Source organism: Drosophila sulfurigaster, chromosome 2R (genome assembly GCF_023558435.1).
Source record: "Drosophila sulfurigaster albostrigata strain 15112-1811.04 chromosome 2R, ASM2355843v2, whole genome shotgun sequence".
NCBI classification, from domain to species: domain Eukaryota; kingdom Metazoa; phylum Arthropoda; class Insecta; order Diptera; family Drosophilidae; genus Drosophila; species Drosophila sulfurigaster.
Genome location: NC_084882.1, coordinates 13,386,935 through 13,410,482, shown reverse-complemented (window position 1 = coordinate 13,410,482; position 23,548 = coordinate 13,386,935). Strand labels below are relative to the sequence as shown.

The following is a 23,548-nucleotide window of genomic DNA, read 5'->3' as shown; positions in this document are numbered from 1 at the left end:
AAAATTAAGTGTGTACACACTGTGATCGATGAACAACAAAACACACATTTAACTATTTCTTTAGAAAAAGTTAAATATATTCGCATTAACAGAGTTTTTCATCGCTAAAACCAAGCTGCACAATGCCGACAATTGGAGTTAAACGTGATTTGCTATTTGATGCCCTGGGCAAGAAATACAGTAAGTTTGCCGGCACACGTCCACGTGGATTGATGTCTCTCTAATGTTTGTCCCTTTCCTCAGCCGATGACGAGTTTCAAGAGCTGTGCTTTGCCTTTGGCCTGGAACTGGATGAAGTGGTAGGTAACAGAAGTAATTTTATAAGATAAAATAAGCTTCATAGCTCTATTATTTCAGACAACTGAGAAGCAAATGCTCACCAAAGAGCAGGGAGATGTTGCGGCAGCAGCGAATGCCAGCGAAGAAATCATCTACAGGATTGATATTCCTGCCAATCGTTACGATTTGCTATGTCTAGAAGGCTTGGTGACAGGACTGCAAGTCTTTCAGGGAAAGTAAGTGCGTTTAAAACGCTAATTAATAGCATTTTAATTGAACAAATTTTTTGCAGAGTTAAGCCACCCAAATTTGAGTTTGTGGAACCAAAAGAGCGTCAAGTGCTTAAAATTCAGCCTTCCACGGCTCAAATCCGACCACACGCTGTGGCTGCTGTGTTACGTAATGTGACTTTCACGCCGGACTCTTACAACAGCTTCATTGATCTGCAGGATAAATTACACCAGAACATTTGCCGTAAGCGCACGTTGGTTGCCATTGGCACTCACGATTTGGACACGTTGCAGGGACCATTTAGCTACGAAGCTTTGGCACCGGAACAAATCAAATTTGCACCGCTTAACCAGACGCAAGAGCTGAACGGCGCCCAATTGATGGACTTTTATTCCACACACGCTCAGCTTAAGCAATATTTGCCCATCATTCGTGATTCGCCTGTCTATCCGGTGATCTATGATGCGAATCGTGTGGTTCTATCGCTGCCGCCCATCATCAATGGAGATCATTCAAAGATCTCGCTTAAAACCAAAAATGTGTTCATCGAATGCACGGCTACGGACTTGACCAAGGCCAAGGTGGTCCTGGACACCATTGTCTGCCTTTTCTCGGAGCACTGCAGCCAAAAGTTCAGTGTTGAACCGTGCGATGTTGTGCAACCCGACGGCACCACTGTCTCCTATCCGGAGTTGGCTGTACGCGAGGAGCAGGTGTCGGTGAAACGTGCCAATGCTTATATTGGCATTGATGAACCAGCCACCAAGTTGGCGGATATGCTGACTCGCATGTATCTGGAGGCAAAAGTGGATGCTAAGGATGACGATAAACTAATTGTAAAGATTCCACCAACACGTCATGATGTTATCCATGCTTGCGACATCTACGAAGACATTGCGATTGCCTTTGGCTACAACAATATCAAGAAATCCTTGCCGGCGTTCATGCAAATCGCCAAGCAGTTTCCACTCAACAAACTCACCGAGCAGCTGCGTGAACAGGTAGCTCAGGCGGGCTTCACCGAAGCTCTGACCTTTACGTTGTGTTCCCGCGATGATATTGCACGCAAACTGAACAAAGACATTGAAGCGTTGCCTGCTGTGCATATTGGAAATCCCAAAACGCTTGAATTTCAAGTGGTGCGCACCACATTGTTGCCGGGTCTGCTCAAAACCTTGGTCGCTAATCGCAAGATGCCGCTGCCATTAAAACTCTTCGAGATTAGCGACGTTGTTGTGGTCGCCGAGAGCTCTGAAGTTGGCGCACGCAACGAACGTCGCCTGTGTGCGGTCAATTGCAATAAAACCGCAGGATTTGAGGTAGTTCATGGCCTGCTAGATCGTGTCATGCAATTGCTGTCTGTGCCCTGGAAAACTGGAAATGCTGAGCAAGGTTACTATTTGGAGGCAACCGAGGGTAAGTGTGGGAAAATCCAACACACAGATTATGCAGATTTCTTATTTCTACATTGATCGCTTATAGATCCTAGCTACTTCCCGGGACGTTGCGCCAATGTCATGTATAATTCGGCCGTCATTGGAAGGATTGGCGTGTTGCATCCCAGCGTGTTGCAGGCTTTCGAATTGACCACGCCCTGTTCAGTTGTTGAGTTCAACATTGAGCCATTTGTTTGAAGATAAGCATAGCTTAACAATAATATGATATTGTAATTCCTTCTCCCAAGAGTCTTAATAAATGGTCACAAACAAAGTTTTTTGTATTTCTTTTTATTTATGCTGTTTAATGTTCTTATATTTTTCCTTCAATACAATAATAATAATTATAAGAGTAATAATAATCCGTATAGTATGTATGTATATTATATATGTATGTAGTTTCTTTTCTTTTATTTTTGTTTTTTTTTTTAGTTTATTTTTTGTTTTACGCATGCATACTTCCGTTCATATGTGAAGTACTTTTTGTGTAATTTAATTTTTAAATTAATAAATCTATGAATTTTATTTTTTTCGCATGAAAAAAAATCTATATTATGCTCATCTGTTGATTAAGGATGCATCAACATCTTAATAACGGCTGTTATTCTGCACAAGCAGCTATTATAACTTCATTATCATTTTGTATAATTTTTAATTTTCATTATTCTGTTTCGTTTTTTGTTTAGTTTTATATGATTCGTCCGTCTGGCATGTTGTATGTTGGGGTACGTGTAAGTGTGGGTGTGTGTGTGTTTGTAAATTGTGTGACATGTTTTCTTTAAATAATTTTAACGAATCCTTCGCTCTCATTTTGCTTTCATTACATAATTTGCTTGCAGCTAAAACAATGTTTGAAACAAACAAACCAAACAGGCAAAAAAAAAAGTATAATCGTTTTGTTTTTCTTTTTCATACTCTTAAACATTAGTTATGCTTTAACGCTGTTAAAGTTCATATCATTTTACTTTTTGCTTTTGTTTTATGCAAGTGTAGGCCATGTAGCGCAAATATTTTTATGTAAATATTCATTTGTTTATATTCGTTTTTTTTTCTTTCATTCATTTTACAAAGCAATCCATCTATGCCTCTAGTTCTTCAATTGGAGGTCGGCGCCGCTTGGCCAGTTTGCGGCGCAGCGCAGCGCTCATCTGATTTATCATCAAGTGTTTTTACATATTTGTTTCATTTTTCATTTGTTGTTGTATTTTGTATATTTATGTATTTGGAAACACGTTCTATGCTATGTATTGTTGTGCTCTATCTCTAAGACGTCCTACGCGTAGTGTCGGATAAGCAGTAAAAGTTGGCAAGCCGTTTAATCATTTACTTTTCGTTTTGTTTTTTGTTTTCATCGTCTATGCATTTCAAGTGTACTTTTGTTTGTTTTTTTTTTTTGTTATTAAATGGAATATTAAAACGTTAGTCGACCTTTTTAATGTTGTATGCTCGTTTTACATTTTAAGTTAATTAAGCAATTTAAATTTCTACTAGCTACATTTTTAGTATCCGTTCCCTATGTAAGTGGAAGAGAACTAAAGATCAGACAAATTACAAAATCATGACAAACGTAAAAAAGTTTCTAATTATGTTTTCTTTTTTTTTTTGTGTTAGTTTTGTGTGTGTGTGTAATTTGTTCTTAGCTAAATACGTAAGTAAAGTTCAATGCTTTCTCGCTTCGCTTTTGTTTTGGGTAGATTTTGCTCAAACGTTTAACAGTATTAGTGTATTTTTTATGTTAAGCTTGTGTGTGTATGTACTATATAAGTAGTAGTATTTAAGTAATTTCTTGTTAGGGTTTTCATTGTTGTTGTTTGTAAATGTATTGTGGTTGTGGCTGTTGTTGCGGTTGCTGTTCTTGTTCACGTTGTCATAGCAAGAATTTGTCGTTTGCATTTGCATTTGCAGAGGCAGCTTGTATTAGCTTGTCGTTCTAGCTAGATTTTAATAGTATTGCATGTTCGTCGCCAGTCACCTGTCGCCTTCTCCCAAGAAGAGAAAGTCAAAGAGAGTAAGAGAGTTCGGGGGAGAAAGTGCGCGCCTACATACATATTGTGTATACAGTAGTTGTTTCGACATTCATGTTGTTGCATTTTTATTAATATTAAATATGAATATATGTGTGTGTATATATATATATATAATCTGTTTAGTGTTCTCCTTTTGTGTTAATGTTTTTAGCTTTCGCTAATTTCACTTTAATATTTCCATTCATAAGACTGAGTTCTAGCTTAAAATTATACGTGTGTTTCCTCTTTAGCTTCCTTCAGATTTCGATTTCGTTTTGCAATTTCTTTTAGCTTAGTTTTTCGATCGATTACAGCTTCGTTTGATGACTTCACACAAAATAATAATTTATACATGTTTTCTTTACTTCAAGGAATATCAAATTATTTAAATTACAATTAAAATAAATAATATATATTTTTTCCATGATTTCTGTCTTCGGTTTAGTGTAACTGTTTATGCAAGTGTGTGCGCGTATGTATGCGTGTGTGTTTGTATGTGTGTGTGTTTGGGCTTGTTCATTTTCTCAACTATATTCTTGACCAAATTTCAAGTTACCTGTAAATTTAAATAGTTGCCCAACGAAATAAAAAAACTTAGAATGTTAACTAATTATGAACAAGACCAAGGTTTCTTTTAGTTAATTCGCTGCATTTGAGAGTTGGTTGGTGAAGATTTATGTTGCCTTTTGCTTTGTTTTTTTGTTGAATTAGATACGCCTGAATGGTGTAGGTGTGTAAGTGGCGAATGTGTTGGTGAGCCTGTGTCTGTATATCTGTTTCTGTGAGCAGCCGTTGAAAACAATCAAGTTAATGAATTGGCATTTTCAGTTTTCCAGCGTATTTGCCCGATTACTATGTTCGCTATGTACTCCATTTCTGAATTGGCTACGTCTTGTCCTTGCTGTTCTGTTTATAATCTAATCTTCTCCTGTATACCAAGCTGCCTGCCATTCACCGGCAACTGTTGCCGCCGCCATCTTCGCTGCAGCTGCTCCTGTTGTTGTTGCCGCTGCTGTTGCTTGTTGCTCATCAGAGCATCAATTCGACCAATTTGTAGTGTAATTTGCCCATGGCTGCTAAATATAGAATTGAAATGCGAGCATATTAGCGAGGATAATTAATGCAACTATACGATTGTATTTTACTCACGTGTTTGTCGTGGTGTTCCCACATCTCCACTTTGTCGGGCAAGTGCGCTGTCACATCGGAGACGCCATGCGCGCCAACAAAGTGCTGAAAGTTATATGATGGTGGCATCGGATTAATATGCTGCTGTTGTTGCTGCTGCGGTGGCGGTGGTGGTGCCTGCTGCTGCATATTATGGTAATCCATTGGCATCTGTTCAATAAAAATGAATCATTTAGTAAGTTACACTTCAACGTATCTTTTGAATACTTACATTCATTGGTTCGTGCTGTTGCGGATAGGGGCCATTATTGTAGGGCCTGAAGTGCTGCTGCTTCAGCCAGTTGGGCGGCTGTTGTGGTTGCTGCTGCAGGCCTGGTGGCTGCGCTTTCGGCTCATGTGCCCATGGTGGCATACCGCTGCCCAGTGTATCATCCAAGTTGAGCGCCGAGGCGCCTACATTAAAGTTGTACTTCCAAGAGGCGGCACGCTCGGTACCAATGGGTCGCGGCATCTTGCGTATGTCATCATGATTCGGTGACATGGCAGATGGTGAGCTCAGGCCCGCCAAGCCTCCGCCATTTTCGAGATGTAGTGTATCTCGCCCACTATATGTCGGATACTCCAGTGCGCCACCATACCAGCGCTGTTGGGCAACAGCTGCGGCTCCGCCGATGGGTTGTTGTCGCGGCCTTGCTTGATTCGCAAACATATTGGACTGCTGCTGAGCAGATTGCGCTGGATTTCCACTTGGTGGCTGCTGTTGCTGCTGCGACTTGTTATTGACCTGAGGAAATACCGAAGGTCGCGAATTCATGCGCATCATACCATCCACCATGTAAGGCATTGTTCCTGGCAATGGATAATTGAGCGGCGGCTGTTGCTGCTGTTGTTGTTGCTGTGGTCCGCCCTTATCATAGAGCAAACGCTGCAGATTCATTGCTGCAGCCGCCGACTCAAAGTTGTTATTGGCCGCTGGCTCTGGTGCGCCCAAGTGCATGGCATGCGGAGGTCGTTGTATGGGAGCCGTTGGTGGCTTGATGACGCCCGGCGAGTGCGCCGATGCCACATTATTGCCATCAACAACATGACCCTGTGTTCCATTTACAGACACTACGCCGGCTGCAGCATTGCCAATGCCATTGCCACCAGCTGCTTCTGTTACCAACGGTGACCTGGCCGCCGTAGTGTTGACTCCTCCCGCTCCACTGGTGATAATATTAAGCGCCTGTTGGCTGTTGCCCTGATTTTGCTGCTGCTGTTGTTGCATGGCAACGGCAGCATTGCCAACGGGCGGCGATGTTGAGTGATTCGATGAGGCCTTTGAGCTGCCAACGGGTGAGCTGAGTATATTGCGATTGTAGCCAGGCGCTTTCGAGGCATCAGCCTGTGGCAATACATCACCAACCATTGCATTGACTCCACCACTGGCATTTAAACCAGAGCCAGCACCGCCCGCAGCGGCGTTACCATCGATAACAGGTTTTCCCCACTGTGATTGCTGATAGTCGCTAAAGAGACAGTAGGATAGTTTGGCGGCCAGTTGGGTACTGAAGCAATCGGCAGCCATCAGATCGCTCAAGGCATTTAATGCAATGCTATTCGGTTGCAACGATGGCTGCTGCTGCTGTTGCTGAGGTTGCTGCTGCTGTTGTAGTTGGTGTTGCTGCTGCTGCTGCAAATGTTGCTGTTGCTGTTGCTGCTGTTGTTGTTGCTGCTGCTGCTGCTGCTGTTGTTGTTGCTGCTGCTGCTGTTGTTGATTCTGTTGTATTGGCGAACTGGCGCGCTTACTGGGCGGAGCAATGGGCGTCACTGCACGTGGCTTTCCAATGCTGTTGCTGTTACTATTGTTGTTGTTGTTGACGACGTTGCTGTTAACCGCAGCAGCCGCTGCAGCTGCATTCACGGCGGCCACATCGGCCACGTTGAATGTGCCAATTGGACCAGCCAATGTATTGTTACTGTTAATATTGTTGTTAATGTTACTGCTACCGCTGCTGTTGTTGCTAGAGCTGCCCAGCTGAGAAACGTTGACAGCTGCACCGCCAACGGGTTTGCCACGTCCAAATGGTGCCACCACAACGCCACCACTGCTGCGTCCACCTGTCGCTCCAATGCCAACAGGAGTCTCGAGTTTCTTGGGAGATTGGGTAACAGCTGGCGACGCCTTCATGCCAAAGCTCGGCGGCGCCTTGCTCTGTGCTGTGGCTGCTGCGGTTGCAGAGCTCTTTTGACTGGCAAACGTAGCAGAGGATTTGAGCAAAGTAGCACTGTCCGGCTTTGATTTGGCCACTTGAGCCGTTGCTGGACCATTCGATGTGGGGGCTGGTGTGCGTGTCGACTGCTGCTGCTGTCCAGTGTACGCCCGGCTGCTCTGGCCACGCGTTGAGCTGGATGCTTTGCCGCCGGCGGCATTTGATTTCGAGGCACCACTTCCACCACCACCACCACGTCCACTGGATGTCTTGCTGCTGCTGGAGGTCGCCACCTGCTGTTGCTGCTGCTTTGCATTGTGCGCTGTCGCATTGCTGTATGCTACGGCAGGCGTTGAGCTGGCCGATGAACTCGACGACGTGGATGTTGTCGAGGCAGCCGATGAATAATTGCCCACAGTCGATGAGACTGAGGCATTTACGGCAGCTGTACGATTATCCCACGTACCGACAGTCATAGGCGCAGCAGAACCAGTGACTGCGCCTGCTGTAGTTGAAGCACCCGTTGCGCCTGCCTTGATGCTGCTGTTGATGCGAGGCAGCATCTGCAATATGTCCACATCGGGATCCTTGATCAGCGACAAAATGAGCATGTGTGCCTGCTTGGTGGCATCGGTTAGGCCCTTGATGGTAATGCTGCGCTCCGACTGGTTCTTGCCCTGTTTCTCCACCTCAATGTGGGCGCCAGTTGTGGCGCGTATCGCATTGATGTTGCTGCCTGCGCGTCCAATAACACGAGAAATGGCATTCACCGGCACCTGCACCTTTTTGCATGTCATCTCTGGGGCGGATGTTACTAACGAGCTTGAACTGGAGCTGCTGACCGACTGTGGATGTGGATGGCCACCGCTGCTGCTGCTCACACTTGTTGTCGAATTGTTAGGCGTCACATTTGTGCTGCTTGCACCTACGCCCAACGTTGGCACACCGGTTGATGCATTAACAACGGTCGTCTGCTGAGTGCTGCTCTTACGCACAACCTCCTTCCAGCCATCGACTTCGCTGCGTTTGGCTTGTGTGGATGCCGTGGAGCTGCCAGTCTTGCTGGTCTCCTTGCGTGTGGCAATGTTGCTCACAGATTCATTACTGACCGGCTGTAGTTTAGTAGCTGATGCTGGTGTCTGCGGCTTGGGCGCTGGCATTGATTCCTTGGGTGCCAGATTCTCTTTCTCCCGCTTGTTAGCTGTTTCCTTGCTTGATTTCTTGTTATTGCTGATGGCAGTTGATGGAACGGCTGCAGCTGTTGCTGGCAGTGTCTCATCCCGTTTGCCCTCCGTCTGACGCTTCAGCTGTTGACCAACCGATTGCTGCGTAGCGCTGGACGGCAGTTTAACGCTTTCAGTGGCAGCACTCTTCTTCACCATGGCGCCAGACTGAGTTAGTGGCTTGGCTGCCGTGGGCTGTTGTGTGACTGCTGATGCGGCCACTGCTTCGCTGGCTGAGGAAGAGTTTTGCTGCTGCTGCTGCGCTTTGTTTTTCTGCTGCTGTTGTTGCTTTTTGGTTTTCTTGGCAGATGTAGGACCTCCAGCATTCACATTATCCTGCTGATTAGATGAGGCACGCGCGGCTTTGGTATCACCGCTAGAGCAAGAACCCTGATCGATGCCAGAGTCACCCTCTTCACGTGCAGGTGGCGCTTCCTCATCATCGTCATCCTTGTCGCTGTCATCATCCTTGTCGTTGTCGCTGGCATCATCATCATCGCCCTGCTGATCATCGTCGGGTCCGTTACTGACCTGCTGCTGTCGACGTTTCTCCTCCTTCTTTTCCATTTTCTTTTTCTTCTTGCGCTCTCGACGACGTGCAGCGGCTGCTTTGCGGCTTTCCTCGCGTGTGCGCTCCAAATCGAGCTCCTCCAACAATATGGACGCATTCTTATTGGCCTTGACTGCCTGTGCTTCTTTGGCGGAGCGCAGAATTTTCATACAATCGTAGCATTTTTCAATCAACTCCTTATCGCTGATGGTGCCAATGAAACGGATCATCTCCTGATCCGAGGGAAATTGTGACACATACTGCACCATCCATTTGACAATTTTGGTGTGACCTTTGCGATAGGCGGCCATAAGGCAGGAGACACGACGATTGTCCTGTGAGTCGATGTCGGCATTGTGATTGTACAACAATTCCACGACACTCAAATGACCACCATGTGCGGCCAACCAGAGCGGTGAGTTGCCCTTCTTGTTTTTCACCTCAACACTTGCCCCGCGTGACAAGAGCAATTCCACAAACTTTTGATGACCCTTGTCGGCAGCAATAGTCAAAGCAGTGTCCCTGGACGTCGGTACAGGAGCTGCATTCACGTCTGCACCTTTGTCCAGCAGCACTCGGCCAACTTCGATGTAACCGCCAGATGCAGCTTCCATTAACGGCGTCAGACCGGTCTTGGCACGATGCTCAACATTGGCACGACGATCGAGCAGGAGACTAACCACCTCATGGCGTCCCTGGAAACAAGCGAGTGTCAATGCAGTATTGCGATTCGTCTCGATCTGTGCATTAATATCGGATCCCTGATCCAGCAGCAGTTTCACCGCAGCCGTATGCCCATTCATCGCAGCCAGCATCAAGGGTGATATACCCAGTTTGCTGCCAGTGCGTGAATTGATCTCGGCACCATGGTTAAGCAGCAGTTTTATGATGTTCACATAGCCACCACTGGCGGCCAGGCTAAGCGGTGTATAGTCGGAGACATTGCGATGTTCCTTGTTGGCGCCAACGCTGAGCAGCAGCTCAACTACTTCGTAACGACCGCCGGAGCAGGCCAACGATAATGGAGTATCCTTGGTGCGTTCCGATTGCGCCTCCAATTCGGCGTGATGCTTGAGCAGAATGTCCACAACCTTTTCGTGACCAGCTGTTGCGGCCAGTATCAAAGGCGTAAATCCCTTCTTGTCGCGATGCTCAATATTAGCACTTCGACTAATGAGCAGCTCGACAAGCTCTTCGTGGCCGCCAGCGCAGGCCAACGTCAAGGCCGTATCATGATTTGATTCGGTTTCCGAATCAATTTCAATTGTCTTGTCCACAGCTGCAGCTGCTGCTACAGCAAGTTGATTTTGCAATTGTTGTTGCTGGGCTGCTGCCGCTGCTGCTGCAGTTGCCGCCGCCACAGGCTGCTGATGTTGGTTGGTATTAACTGTTAAAGCAGAGACATTTATTAATTATAATTATAACAACTATAAATATATATTTTTCTCACCTTGACTGCCAGCTGGCGTTTGCCGGAAACCGGAACAACGCCTATCCTTTCGAGATTGCTTATCAATTGCCTTCTTAGCAATGCCTCCAGGCATTGATTTCGTTGCGCTGCCTGCAGTTGTTACTGCTGATGAATTAGGTGTGGCCAATGGCCAATTGGAGAGTTCATTCTGCTGTTGCTGCTGTTGTTGTTGTTGCTGCTGCTGTTGCTGCTGCAGAGCAAACTGTGTGTATTGCTGGGGCATGACTACGGAGCCAGTAATTGTCTGCGTTGCCACCTGTAAAGATGTTTATGTAATCCACAATTGTCTATCCATTAATCGCAGTCGCAAACTTACCTGATGTTGTACGCATGTGGATGACTGCATATGCGGTGGCGGATGGAGCAGGAGTTGCTCTTGCAAGTTAAAGTGCTTCTGCTTCATGCCCTGAGGCATTGGCAATGCCTGGACACCGACAACGGGACCAACAGCAGGTGACTGCCGCTGCTGCAGCAGCAACTCTTGCGCCACCTGATCCAATTCGCTTTGTGTAGGTGGTCGCTGCTGCTGTTGCTGCTGAAGCAGTCGCTCTGCGCGATGCTGGAACATTGGTGGTTGCTGCGAATCAGTTTGTGGCAGTTGTTGATGTTGCTGATCGGCTGCATGATCGCCCAACTGCTGCTGTTGTTGTTGTTGCTGCTGTTGCGTCATGGCAGGTGGCAGCTGAAAGAGCAACTGCACTGGGGGCGTATTCTTGTCGCCGCTCTCCACATTGTACACAAAGTTGGTGGTTGGCTGTTGTGGTTGCTGTTGACCCGCTGCTGCAGCAACAGTTTTGATAATGCGCGCATTCGAATGCTGCTGCTGTTGCTGCAACTGCTGCAGTTGTTGCAATTGCTGTTTCAACTCTGGATCACTCTCCAACGACATTTGCTGTTGCTGATGCTGTAACTGAAACTCGGCGCTGTTGGGCAGTGCTGGATGAAGTTGTGATTGCTGCTGCTGTGCGGTGACAACAGCGGCGCCATTGTCGGTAGAGAACGGCAGTAATGCAACTGGGGTTTGCTGGTGCTGTTAAACAAATCAAAATTGCGTTCAATTTATAAAAGTTTTCAAATATATTGTTCTGTGTGCTTACCTGCATGTGCTGAAGCTCCTCAGGGTCGAGTAAACGCTGTTGTGATTGCATAGGATAATCCAGGAGCACGAGATTCGGCTGACGCTGTTGTGCGTCTGGTGATGCATCGCCGACATTTAGTATTGCCTGCGAATGCTGCGCCGCTGCCACTGCCAACAACTGTTCTTGGCCGGCCCATTTGCCAGACGACTGCGCCCAATGGCCGGTGAATCTACCCTTGCACATTTGATTAAGGCTAAACTCTGCCAGTTCTGGGTAATGTAGATTGCTGGCCAGTTCCTACAAATTAAATAATATATATATATATATATTGCTATAAGATAAACAACTAACAATTATCATCATAAATTACCTGGAAAATGTCATCGATGCCTGTTATATCATAGTGAGTGCCATCATTGGGGAAGTGCTCCAAGCCATACAACTCTCCAGCTGCAGGCACGGTCGCCGCATCATCTGTAGAGTTGCAATTCATTTGTAAAAACAATTGATCAAATATATGTCTCCCATTTGTAGCTTACCACATTGCTCCGACTCCTGTTGTTGTTGCTGGCTGTGAGCCTTGGCGTGTACAGCCGCAGCTAATTGTTGTTGCAACAGATCGTTTAATGTCTTATTGTTGGCGGCCGCAGCCTTTATTGGCAGCATGTGCATCAGCTCCGAGTTGGGTAAATCTTGACGATAATCGCACAGTGACTGGGTTAACACATCTGGCTTTGTTAGTATTAGATTCTCCAGTCGAGTTGATATTTTACGCTGTTTCGGTGGTAGAGCAGCTCCAGTTTTCGAGTTGTTGTCTCTCTGATCACCAACGGCGACATTGACGTCCAAGAAAAAGTCTTCATCGACTTCATCATCATCGTCGCCGCCTTCGTCTTCGTCGATGTAATCAACATCAGCATCGGCATCATCGTCCTCGTATGTAATTTTCCCGATCTCGCCACTCTGAGTGTCCTGCTCCTCATCATCTTCCTCATCGTCTTCTACTTCCTCCTCCTCGATGATGGTGTCTGTCAAGTCAATGGGTTCTGGTGGCAGCGTGTTCTCTTCGCCTTCATCACCTTCCTCGCCCTCGTCGCTCTCGATCTCAGCTGTGCCCGATGTCACGGCCGCTGCCATAGCAGCAGCAGAGCAAAGCGTGGCAAGATTCTTCATTTCAGCCCGAGTGTCGACGCGTTCCATGGTTGGTGACATGATAGTCTCCTCCATTTCGGGCGGTGTCTCAGTGGGCGATTTGGGTTGCTCGCCGCCAAATAAATTGTGCATTTGCCAACCATCCTGCAAGAACTTTAGCCTCGGTGCCTTGGCCATTTGGTCACTGAAGCAAGCCAGCGTGGAATGACCACCTCTCGAGTCATTAACAGCAGTCTCAAGCAGCCCGCGAAAGTCATCCATGACATTCTTATGCTGAAGCACATCATTGCCAGCGCCATCCAGAGACGGTTGCTGTTGCTCCGTAAAGCTACTGCTGCTGCCGCCAGTGGGTGATGCCATTGGCGAGGCTGGCGAATTGGAGTAATCCACAACAGAGGCGGCGTGCTGATGATGATGCAATTGCAGATGTTGTTGGAGCTGTAGCTGGGTCTGCTGCATTTGCTGCTGTAACTGCAGCTCCTGTTGCTGCTGCAGTTGCTATCCAATGAAATACATTTTCCAGATTAACTTGTATTATAATTTGAAAATACCTATGTAGATGAACTTACCAAGTTGTTGTAGATGGAGACCATGGGATTCTGCTGCATGGGTAACAATTGAGCCTGCTGTGCTGCCGCTGTTGAGGCAGCTGCCGCTGCTGCTGTTGCTGCCGCAGCTGCTGCTTGAGCAGCTGCTGCTTGTGCAGCGGCTGCCTGCTTGCGATTGTTCTTGTTGCTGGCCTTCACCTTGGGTCGATCGCTAATGGCAGTACTCTGCAGCACTTCCGAGGAGTGGGTGATGGTGCTAGAGCCGCTCGTATTGCGCTGCACATACAAAATACGAGACAAATTTAGAAATGTGTACAAAATAAAAAAAAGCTTAAACTCACCGTTGGAACTTGAGAGCCGTTCTCGGTAGCATTAGATGTACTCGGATTGATATCGCTGACAACGACACCTTTAAGAGATAATAGTGAATTTATTACATACGCTCCTCTACAAATCTCCACAAATCTTTTTACAAACCTTTCTGAGTGACTTCCAGCGTTAGCTCGCTGCCATCGCTAGATACATCGAAGCCACGACGTCTCTGCGAATGCCCTTCCTCTCCAGCACAGGCAAACTGCTGTTGCTGCTGTTGTTGCTTATCATCCTCGCCTAATGGCTGTGAGCGGATTTGCTCGGAATGCTGCTCTAGCGGCAAATCAATCGCATCCAATGGTAAATCAATGGCTTGCAGATCGTTGATTAGCTGGCGATTTTTACGAGAACCGACGCCCTTGAGCTTTGGCTGCTGTTGGTGCATCTTCTGTTGCTGCTGCTGTTGTTGCTGTTGAAGCACGGGTTGCTGGCAAACAGTGTGGAAAAGAACAGGTGGTGCTGGTGGAGCTTTTTGCGGTGGCGTTAGCGAGTTAATGTGCTCCATATCCAGGTCATAATGCTTGCAAGGCACCAATTGTGCCCCAGATGGCGGCAGTGTTGCTTGCTGCTGTTGCTCAAAACCAGGTTGCAGATGAAACAGACGCGATTTGGCAATAAGGCCCTCCTGTTGTTGTGCGCTCAGCGTGGTCAGATCAATTCCACCACCTCCAACACCACCAACCGTCGACACATATTCATCGGTTACACCTGCATCACTGCTGGCCGCAGCAGAAGCTGCGGTTAGCTGCAACTCACCAGCATCCAAGAAATCACCTGTGCCCAGAGCGACAATATTGTTGGGAGAATTGCCACTGAATTGCTGCTGATGGAACAGTTGCTGATTGTTGGCACGTGCCGCCTCCGACAACTCGTGCAGGCCAGGCGGTGCATTCAGCTGCTGTAGTTGATGCTGCAGCTGTTGCTGCAGTATCTTTTGCTGTTGCGTGGTAATCAGACGCATCTGATTGGCCGTCTGTGCATTGGCAGACTGAGCATTCGCTCCGGCAGCAAGTTCTGTGGGTGAGATATGCGGATAGCGAAAAAGCAGTTCCACAACACGTGTGTGCCCGCCCTTAGAGGCTTCGATGAGCATCGTGCTGTTATCCTTGAGCTTGTGAAATGGATCCGCGTTGTTCTTGAGCAACAACTCCACCACAGACTGATGGCCACCAGCGCAGGCCAACGAGAGCGGAGTGTGATCATTGCTGGTCGTCTGCTTGTTCACATTTGCGCCTTTCTGGATGAGGAACTTTACGGTGCACAAGTGGCCGGCACGACAAGCCTTCATCAGAGGCGTACGCCCGCCCTCCGACTCGTGCTCCAGCTCAGCGCAATACGACAACAGCACACCAGCCGCATCGGTATGACCATTCTCACAGGCATGCGTCAGCGCCGTGTCTCCGGTTTGTGTCTCCGCATGCACATTGGCTTTGTTCTGTAAAAAGGAAGCGCACCAAATCGGTGTGGCCCTCTTGCGACGCTTCCATTAACGGCGTCGACGCGCCCAGCTCCAAATTGGCGCCGCCATTTATCAAAAAAAGCAGCCACCTCGCTGAATCCACCGCAGCAGGCCAGAGTGAGTGCAGTTTCCTGTGTCTCTTCGGTAGTGGCATTAATGTTAGCGCCCTTGCTAAGCAGCAGTGCCACCATTTCCTCATGTCCCTCTCGAGCCGCCTCCATGAGTGGCGTATAGCCTTCATCGTTCACCTCCTCAATATTCGCGCCGCGCTCGATGAGCAAAGTGGCCAACTCAACGTGACCACCGCAGGCTGCCAATGTAAGCGGCGATTCAAATGAATCAGTCGGCATATTTACTTGCGCTCCAGAATCCAGCAGCAATCGCGCCACTTCGACATGGCCGTCCATTGAAGCCTCCATGAGAGCCGTGTGCATCTCGTCGGTTTTGTGCTCCTGATCAGCGCCGGCTTGCAGCAGGAACCGCACCATATCCAAATGACCTTTGTAGCAGGCCAGTGTCAAAGCACTCTCCTTAAACTCATTTGAATGGGTGTTTATTCCGGCTCCATGCTCAAGAAGTACCTATGAGAGAGACATTTAACATTAGATTAATCAACGCATTAAAAGGTGAGAGTAGTTTATACATTCTCTATACATCAGATAAGATCAAACTAAATCACGTGAACTGGCTTTCTAATAACGAAATCATTAACTCGATTCTCGTCACTAAAGACAGATACAATCAAATCTCGGAATCTAATCACTTGTCAATGCTAAATTTACTCTCCATGACTCGATACTAACCTTGGCTACTTCCACATGACCAGCGGATGCGGCCTCCATCAGCGGTGTATGACCGTTCTCATTTTGCTCCTCAACGTTGGCGCCATGTTTCAGAAGCACTTTTACCACATCCACCTGACCACCCGCGCAGGCAAACATTAGGGGTGTGTTGCCAGTGGCACAATGTGCATTTACGTCAGCATTGTGGCTGAGCAGCAGTTTCACAATGTCCAAGTGTCCCGCAGAAGCAGCTTCCATTAGTGGCGTCGAATCTTTTTGTCCCTTGTCTTCAACCTGTGCTGCAGACATTGCCAACAAAACCTTCGAGAAAAAAAAACGAAACAATTGTCACAAAATATTTGACAAACAATATGAGACGAGAATAGCGGAGAGTTGTGTTTATGTTGAATGAGGTATATTGCTTATCGATACTAAAACTTATCGATGTTACACTCAGTGTAGGATGCACTTTCGATCATAATTTCCCCTTTTCCACTGTGTTCACATAATTTTACTGTTACTGTTTCATTTGTGAACAAAAATGTTTACAGTTTATATAAACTATATACATGAAAAGTGAATGGTCCCCGAATTTGCGATAACGGCTCAGAATATTATTATACATTTTTATATTTATATATTTTCGACTTATCGATAGACATTTATTAATAAAAATAAATATCTTATGTGAATTCCACAGGTGAAATGTGGAAAGTGGACAAAAGTGGACACTCAAATTTCGATATCGTGTGGCGTCTTCAAAATGGGCCAATTGAGACATTATCTCTACTACGACACATAAACTAAACATATTTTTTAAAGCCGCTACTAAGAAGTCGATTTGCTACATTACGTGATGCTCCTTACCTCGCCATTGGTAAAAGTTTCTTGACAATATTTTTTCAAATTGATTCCAAGAGATAATTCAAGCTATGGAAGGATTTGATTTTATTCTTTCTCTCTCTTATTAATTTTCCAAGATTTTTCAGCCGATGTTGCCTCGGCTGTTCTCATACACCACAAGAGAAAATTGTCGCATTTTGGGAGAAATACATACCTGTGCCAGCTCATAGTAGCCTGCAGAACAAGCCATTGATAATAACGACTCGCCTTCATCCGTTGAGGCAGCGGCATCGTTTAAGTTGCCCTTGCACAGCAACCGTTTGACCGTATTAACATCGTTGTCTGCACAGGCATTGGCAAGGCTGCGCGAGAAACCGCTGCTGTGAATTGAATAGGGAGGGTAACATTATCAAAATAAATAAATCAATTCGTTGTGTCCCAAATGGGATCAATTCGATCGATCACAACTCGATTATTACTCACTTCTTATCTCGCGGACTGTTGGCACAACGCATTTTGGTAAGCGCCTGCTTGGTTTCATCGATTGCGTGGGTGGCATGCCGCAGTACAGGTGCTTTCTCATTGGCGGCAGCCTCCAGCAATGCGGTGAGATTACTCGAGCGTTTGTTGTTATGCTCGTGCAGGAAGTTCTTAACCTCTGGCGCATCCTCGTCGTCATCCTCATCGTCTATATCCTCATCATCTGCGTCGTTGTCTTGCAGAACATCTATTTCAATAAAAGAGAAGATTTTAAAATAAATTTGGTTTTGGTTTAGTGTAAAAAATGACTTACCGATCTCTTCATCCTCTTCCTCGTCATCGCCTTCAGATTCATCCGAGTCCTCGGAGTCTTCTTCCGTTTCGTCTTCATCTTCACGAACTTCTCCCTCCTCATGAGGACAACTATCGGGATCAGACTCTTGTATATCGTCCTGCAAACATACATAAATATTTGTTGCAATTAATTTCGAATTAATCGTCGATTTTTAAATTTAAATTTAAGTAATAAGGTATTCGTGCTCGTCGGTTAAGAGGTGAGTACATGAAAAATGTTCTGGAAATCGTATTAAAGATGGAAAAAAACTAATCAAAATCAGTTGAGCAATATTAAAGAGCACATTCTTGTTGTCTAAGGCCAGCAATTGTGATGTTTTGTGTGGTTACATAATCCAAGTAGTAGTTGGAGACTATTATTATTTTATTATATATTAATCAATATCCCATTTTGTTTTGCTGTTGGGTTTTCTTTTAACTATTAAGTTAACTTTAATTAAAGTGCATACAACAAAAAAATAAAAAAAACAAACTTCCGAACAATCTGTTGATTTTAACCTACGGAGCGTTTGCATTTTAGTTAAATTTTGTTGGTTTAGTTTGGTAAGTAGAAAGATATAAAGAATTAAGACATAGTCGCCAAACATTTGTTGGCATACTTGTATTTGTAGCGCTTCAATTTAATTGTTTTTTTTTTAAGGCACTTATAACGCGTAACTTACCAAGAGATCTGGCCTTAAACACAAGAATGCCAATAGGATCTACAAATAAAGAGAAACGTAAGAAAAAATCATAAAAATAACTGAAGCTAAAAAAAGCTTATATTGGATGTATGGTAAACATCGAAATTCACCAATTCAATTTGAAAACAAACAAAAATAAAGAAAAATGTTATACTATATCTCACGGAAGAAAAACACATGTTGATTACGTGGAAAAATGATTGCAACACAAAGTCCATGGAGGATAACACACGCCGCAGCAATTCTTTAATCGACCCACAAATTAAACAATCAATAAGAGGCGATTTAACCATTATTGACTGGCACGTAGTTGTCCGAGTCCGATGTTAAAAGCAATAAGAACAGGAATTTTTTTGTAATTTGATTTTTTTTTAATAATTGTCAAAAATCATAGATTGTGCCAATATTAACAGCCTACTGTGTTTTGTTTTAAACAAAATACACAATATGCCTTGGACTAAAAGTTTATTTATTTCTCACGTATAATAATCAAAACAAAGTTGCCAGATCGTTTGCAAAATGGCAACATAATAACAACAACAAATAGCAAGCGGCCAAAAAAACGACAACTTATTGTTACCTGTTTGCTTTTTGCTTTCATTCATTACCATTCCATTTTAATTTTATTTCGAAACCAAGACACACACACATACACTTACTCACACAAATGCATGCAAGCATGCTGGTATTTACGTGTGTGTGAGTGCGTGCGGTGTTTGGCCGTCTGCTGGTTTTTTTTATTACAAATTCGCAAGTCAAAGAGAAAAACGAAACGGTTTCTTTGGAATTTTAAGAATCGTATGAGTCATGCCACAACTCGCTTGCACAGCGATGATAGCGCTTCAGATGTATGCATATGTACATATTTATTTATGTGCATGTGTGATCAATGTATCGAATGTATCTGGGTTTAAATATTTCACACGGTGGCAACACAACATTCAAAAGATGTGAATGCTGGATGTGTGTGTCTATGTGTCATTTTGTTTGTAGAAATTTCAAATGTTGCGTTTTTTTTTACTTTTTCGTTTTGCGAGTTATCAATATGAGGCCAAATATTTATTGCATGCTTTTGAGCTTTGATGAATGAAAAGAAAAATGCAGATACCCAGCAAGCAAAGTTAAGAGGGCTCTAAATTATGTGTCCAAAAAGAGCCGATTTTAAGAGTGTTTTCTGAGTAGGCACATAAATAAGATCGTTTTCGAGCGCAATCAGTGCATTCTAAACATCGACTCATAAAATGGTCTATTGTCTGAGCATATTCGGAGTTAAGTTAAGTAAGAACTGAGTTAAAACAGCGCTTAAAATAACGGAATGCAGATTTGCGATAATCGAGATCACAAAACATTTATTTAGTTTCTGCATTACGTGCCTTGCAAGTCGGTCGTGATTAGTGGACAATTAAAATATAAAATATACGTTAAGTTAATAATGCTAAGTTCTTCATAAAACTGTGAATTTGAAATCCTAACTTTATAATATTTCAATTATTTTTAAATTTTTCTTCAAATTCTTTATATTTTTCTAATATTGTAATTTGTTGAATTAAATAAAAATTATATAAAGATCAATTTATCCACACGATTGTATAAACCAAAACGAGTCCGATAAGAATTTTTCGGTGCGATTTAAGTGCCTAAAAATTATACTTTTATGAGTATTTTCGGAGCGTTTTCAATGCTTGATTAGAGGGTGAAAGCACTTATTTCTGTGTCAAAAAAGAGTCATATTAGACTCAGAAATTGCCCTCTTAAAGTGCGACCGTTTTCACGGAAAAAAACGCTCTTTCCGGACTCTTTTTTGGGCACTTTATGATGTAAAATGCTCATAAAAAACTATCAGAAAACTGTCAGAAATCGCTCAAATTGCTTGCTGGGTAATCTTATGCACACATACATTTACATTTACAAGTATTCGTATTTGTGAGAGAAAAAGAAAGAACGAAATTCAAACGAGTTCAATCGACGCCGCCGCCACAACATGATTTTTTTCTTGTTATTCGTGCGTGCGATTTTGTCTCTTTCGTTGGTCATTTTTCTCGTTATGGGCATTGCGAGCATGCAATTGTATGTGTGTGAGCGAGTATTTGTGCAAATCATAAATGCATGCATGCTACACCCAAAAAAAAAGAACTGACTGATAAATTGACCTTTACATAGTAGGTATTGCAATTATGGCGTTTGCTCAGGTCATTACACCCTACTTCAAAATGTTTTACCATGAATTTTGTATATACTATATGTATTTTTTTTATTATTATTGTTATTTGTTGTATCTCTCTTTTTTCATTTGCTTTTGTACTTTTGCGCATTTGCGCTTCACACACGATTTCACTCGAAACGAACGGCAAACAACAGCGAGGGCGTCCGGCGTTGCCAGACCACAGCAAAGCACACTAGCGTAAATTTAACCTGCAAACAACAATGCGGCACATTCTAAATGCCAATATTTTCGTTGTTCTCGTCTTTTCTTTTTTTTTTGTAAATGTATGTATGTAGTTTCATTAATGAAATGTGTCTTAACCCTTTTTATGGTTAATTAAACGCATGTTGACGATGAAGATGATGGGGGCGATGATGAGTTCAATTTCTTAAATATCCCAAAAACAAAATGAAACAACGAAAGAAGAATTGGCTAATGACCTTTGATTTGTTGAGTAGACAGTGCTCACACGTACAAACATATGTATGTATGTGCTACATCCACGAAACGCCAGACAAAGAAATATTTACACACATGCACACACACATGCTGCACACACACCAAGAGCACAACAGCTGCACAGCTGATTTATGTACATACAAATGTAATTCACTTCACAGAGCAAAAGAAAAATGCTTGCGGCACACACACACTAATACTTATGAAAATAAACGAATTGCTGCTGCTCGAAACGGGTTTTAGTTTTTAAAGCACGCTCTCTCGACTTCGACTCTGTACTGGAGTCTAATTCACAGGAAAAATCTATGAATAACGGGTATTTTTAATATTGATTCCAGCTAATTTATCTTGGTATTAAAACTTAATGCACACCTGTAAAGCGGCCTAGAAAATACATTGTAAATGCAGCACACACAAATATATAAATATAACACACACAGTGGTACTTGTAATGGTGCGTTCTATAAATACGCTATAAATCGCTAGACTAAAAACCAGCTGTTTTTTTATCGTCTGATAAACAAGCAGCGATGCAACAAAGAATGATTCGCATGCAAACGAATCGCTTAAAATCTTATCTAAAATAAGAACTATCTAAAGAATTGAAATGACATTCAAGTGAAATCACAAACACACACAAAGTTCTATCTATAAGATTGCAAGTCAATAAATCAATAAAGAAAGTTATATGACTCCCAGAATGAATGTGCGAAGGCAACAGAGGATTGGGATTTCTTCTAGACTGTATTTCTTCAAAACAAATCGATAAAGTAAACAGTTAACAATAATTTAATACGAAGCAGACTGAAATGATAAAATTTGTGATAATAATAAATAAATACGCATACACAATTCCATGAAATAGGAGTGTGATTATGCCACAATTTGCTTTTAAAGATATGCTAGTAATATAAGCTGGGATTTCTTTGCTTCTCTAAACAAATCAATACAGTTAAAAATAAAAAAAAACTATGATTCAGAGATGTCTGACAACTTGAGCTCTTCAAATGAAAAGATTATAGGGCCACGGTATTAAATTAAAAATATGACTTCTCACCTCGTAAAGATAATAAAAAAAAACAGGTGTTTAAGGATAACTCACCTCTGAGACGGATTCCTCCTCAGATTCGGAAAGATCTGTGGTGACAGGCTGCGGATAGTATTCGGTATCAGTATCTGTATCTGTGGTAATCATGTTCTGCAACGCCGATGATATTGCACCCACCAAGCCAGGATTCGATGACAACGGCGATGAGTTCGATGAAGCCGACGATGAAAGCGCAGAACGATTTGCGGCAGCTGCTGCTGTTGCCGCAGCATGCGAAATGGCGCCCACATCTTTCAGTTTTTGCTTCAACACCGCGACCGCCGTGTTGCCCGCTACTGCTGCTCCATGATGACCAGCGTTACCCGCGTTGCCATCGACAGCAGCGGCAGCGGCGCCCATTAGCAATGATGTTGCTGCGAATTTCAAATGCGCAGCATCTTTGCCCACAACTGTTTTCGATGCAGTTGCTGTTGTTGATGCTGCTGTTGATGGTGTTGCTGCCGCTGCAGCGGCTGCTGCTGTTGCAGTTGCCACAACCTGACGCTTAAGGCCGGCGTAAGCTCGCGGTTTCTTACTACTGCTACTGCTGGTTGGGGGCGTCGTCGTGGGCGCTGAGGCAACTGCAGCACGAAATTTGGCAGCCGCACCGGCAGTTGAAGATGTTGCTTTGGGTGCATTCATAGTTGCAGCATCGCCAGTTGTTGTTCCTGCTGCTGTTGTTGCCGCTGCTGCTGTTGTGGTTGCTGTGGTGGCGGGCATGGGCGTGGCTGTGGGCGTGGTTGTAGTTGTGGTGCCAGCAGTAACGAATGCAGCTGCAGCCGCTTCGCTTTGGGCGCTTGTTGTTGATTTGCTGGCAGCCGTTTTAGACATTTTGGAGTTGTTGTTGTTAGTATTATTGGCAGTGGCTAACACGCTATTGTTGTTATTGCTGTTAACTTTTAACCTGACGTTAGTATTGTTGTTGCTTGTTGCACTCTTCTTCTTCACAGCAGCGTTGCTCTCTGCTGGAGTTGATGTTGTTGTTGCCGCCGCCGCTGTTAAATCCTCATGCTTGGCAATCTTCTTCTTGTTGCTGTTAATGTTATTGATGTTCTTAATGTTGTTGGCAATGAGCGCAGCTGCAATTGAGCTACGCGATGCTGCAAGTCGTTGCTGCAACTGCTGCTGTTGCTCGGTGTAATTAACCTGCCTTGCAACGTTATTGTTGTTGTTGCTATTATTGTTGTTATTCTTTGCTGCTGCTGCAAGTCTTTGTGCAGTTGCTTGTGTTGTTGCGCTGTTAGCTTTAATTTTTTGTGTTGTTGTTGTTGCTGCTGCTGGTTTTGTTGTTGCAGTTGTGGTTGTCTTTGTATTTTTGCTCAAATACGCAGAGCGCACGTTATTCAAATTCAAGTTCAAGTCATCGCCATCATGATGATTCTTCGCATCATTATTCATTTTAGTCTCTCTCGAATAGGCTTCCTTTAATTCAATTCACGCGTGCTTTCGGTGTTTTTAAATTATTTTTAAATACGAATACAAATTTTAACGAACTACTTTTTTTTTTTAGGTTTTTTTTTAAAGAAATTTT

General features: G+C 44.1%; 2 protein-coding genes across 2 annotated transcripts; one reads left to right on the top strand and one right to left on the bottom strand.

The window, feature by feature from the left end:
• LOC133838840 (phenylalanine--tRNA ligase beta subunit) lies at positions 1-2,220 on the top strand. The gene is made up of 5 exons (XM_062270065.1): positions 1-180; positions 244-299; positions 358-515; positions 572-1,926; positions 1,993-2,220. The coding sequence occupies exons 1-5, from the start codon at positions 123-125 to the stop codon at positions 2,142-2,144; spliced, it is 1,779 nt and encodes a 592-aa protein (XP_062126049.1). The 5' UTR covers positions 1-122; the 3' UTR covers positions 2,145-2,220.
• A 129-nt stretch (positions 2,221-2,349) lies between these two features.
• LOC133838833 (ankyrin repeat and KH domain-containing protein mask) lies at positions 2,350-23,491 on the bottom strand. The gene is given in 18 exon segments (XM_062270058.1): positions 2,350-5,028; positions 5,102-5,290; positions 5,352-10,432; positions 10,496-10,772; positions 10,833-11,546; positions 11,614-11,892; positions 11,966-12,069; positions 12,135-13,245; positions 13,317-13,571; positions 13,637-13,704; positions 13,773-15,108; positions 15,110-15,205; positions 15,207-15,707; positions 15,930-16,229; positions 16,966-17,128; positions 17,235-17,683; positions 18,248-18,286; positions 22,033-23,491. Coding segments are annotated over 18 exon segments (12,384 nt in total). The 5' UTR covers positions 23,416-23,491; the 3' UTR covers positions 2,350-4,989.
• Between the last annotated feature and the right edge of the window lie 57 nt (positions 23,492-23,548).

Bases quoted from the DNA above. Each gene is read 5' to 3' on its own strand.
- LOC133838840 (XM_062270065.1), top strand. From the start codon at position 123: ATGCCGACAATTGGAGTTAAACGTGATTTGCTATTTGATGCCCTGGGC. The intron at 181-243 runs GTAAGTTTGCCG...CCCTTTCCTCAG, and splicing joins TGCCCTGGGCAAGAAATACA to CCGATGACGAGTTTCAAGAG. The intron at 300-357 runs GTAGGTAACAGA...CTATTATTTCAG, and splicing joins GCCTGGAACTGGATGAAGTG to ACAACTGAGAAGCAAATGCT.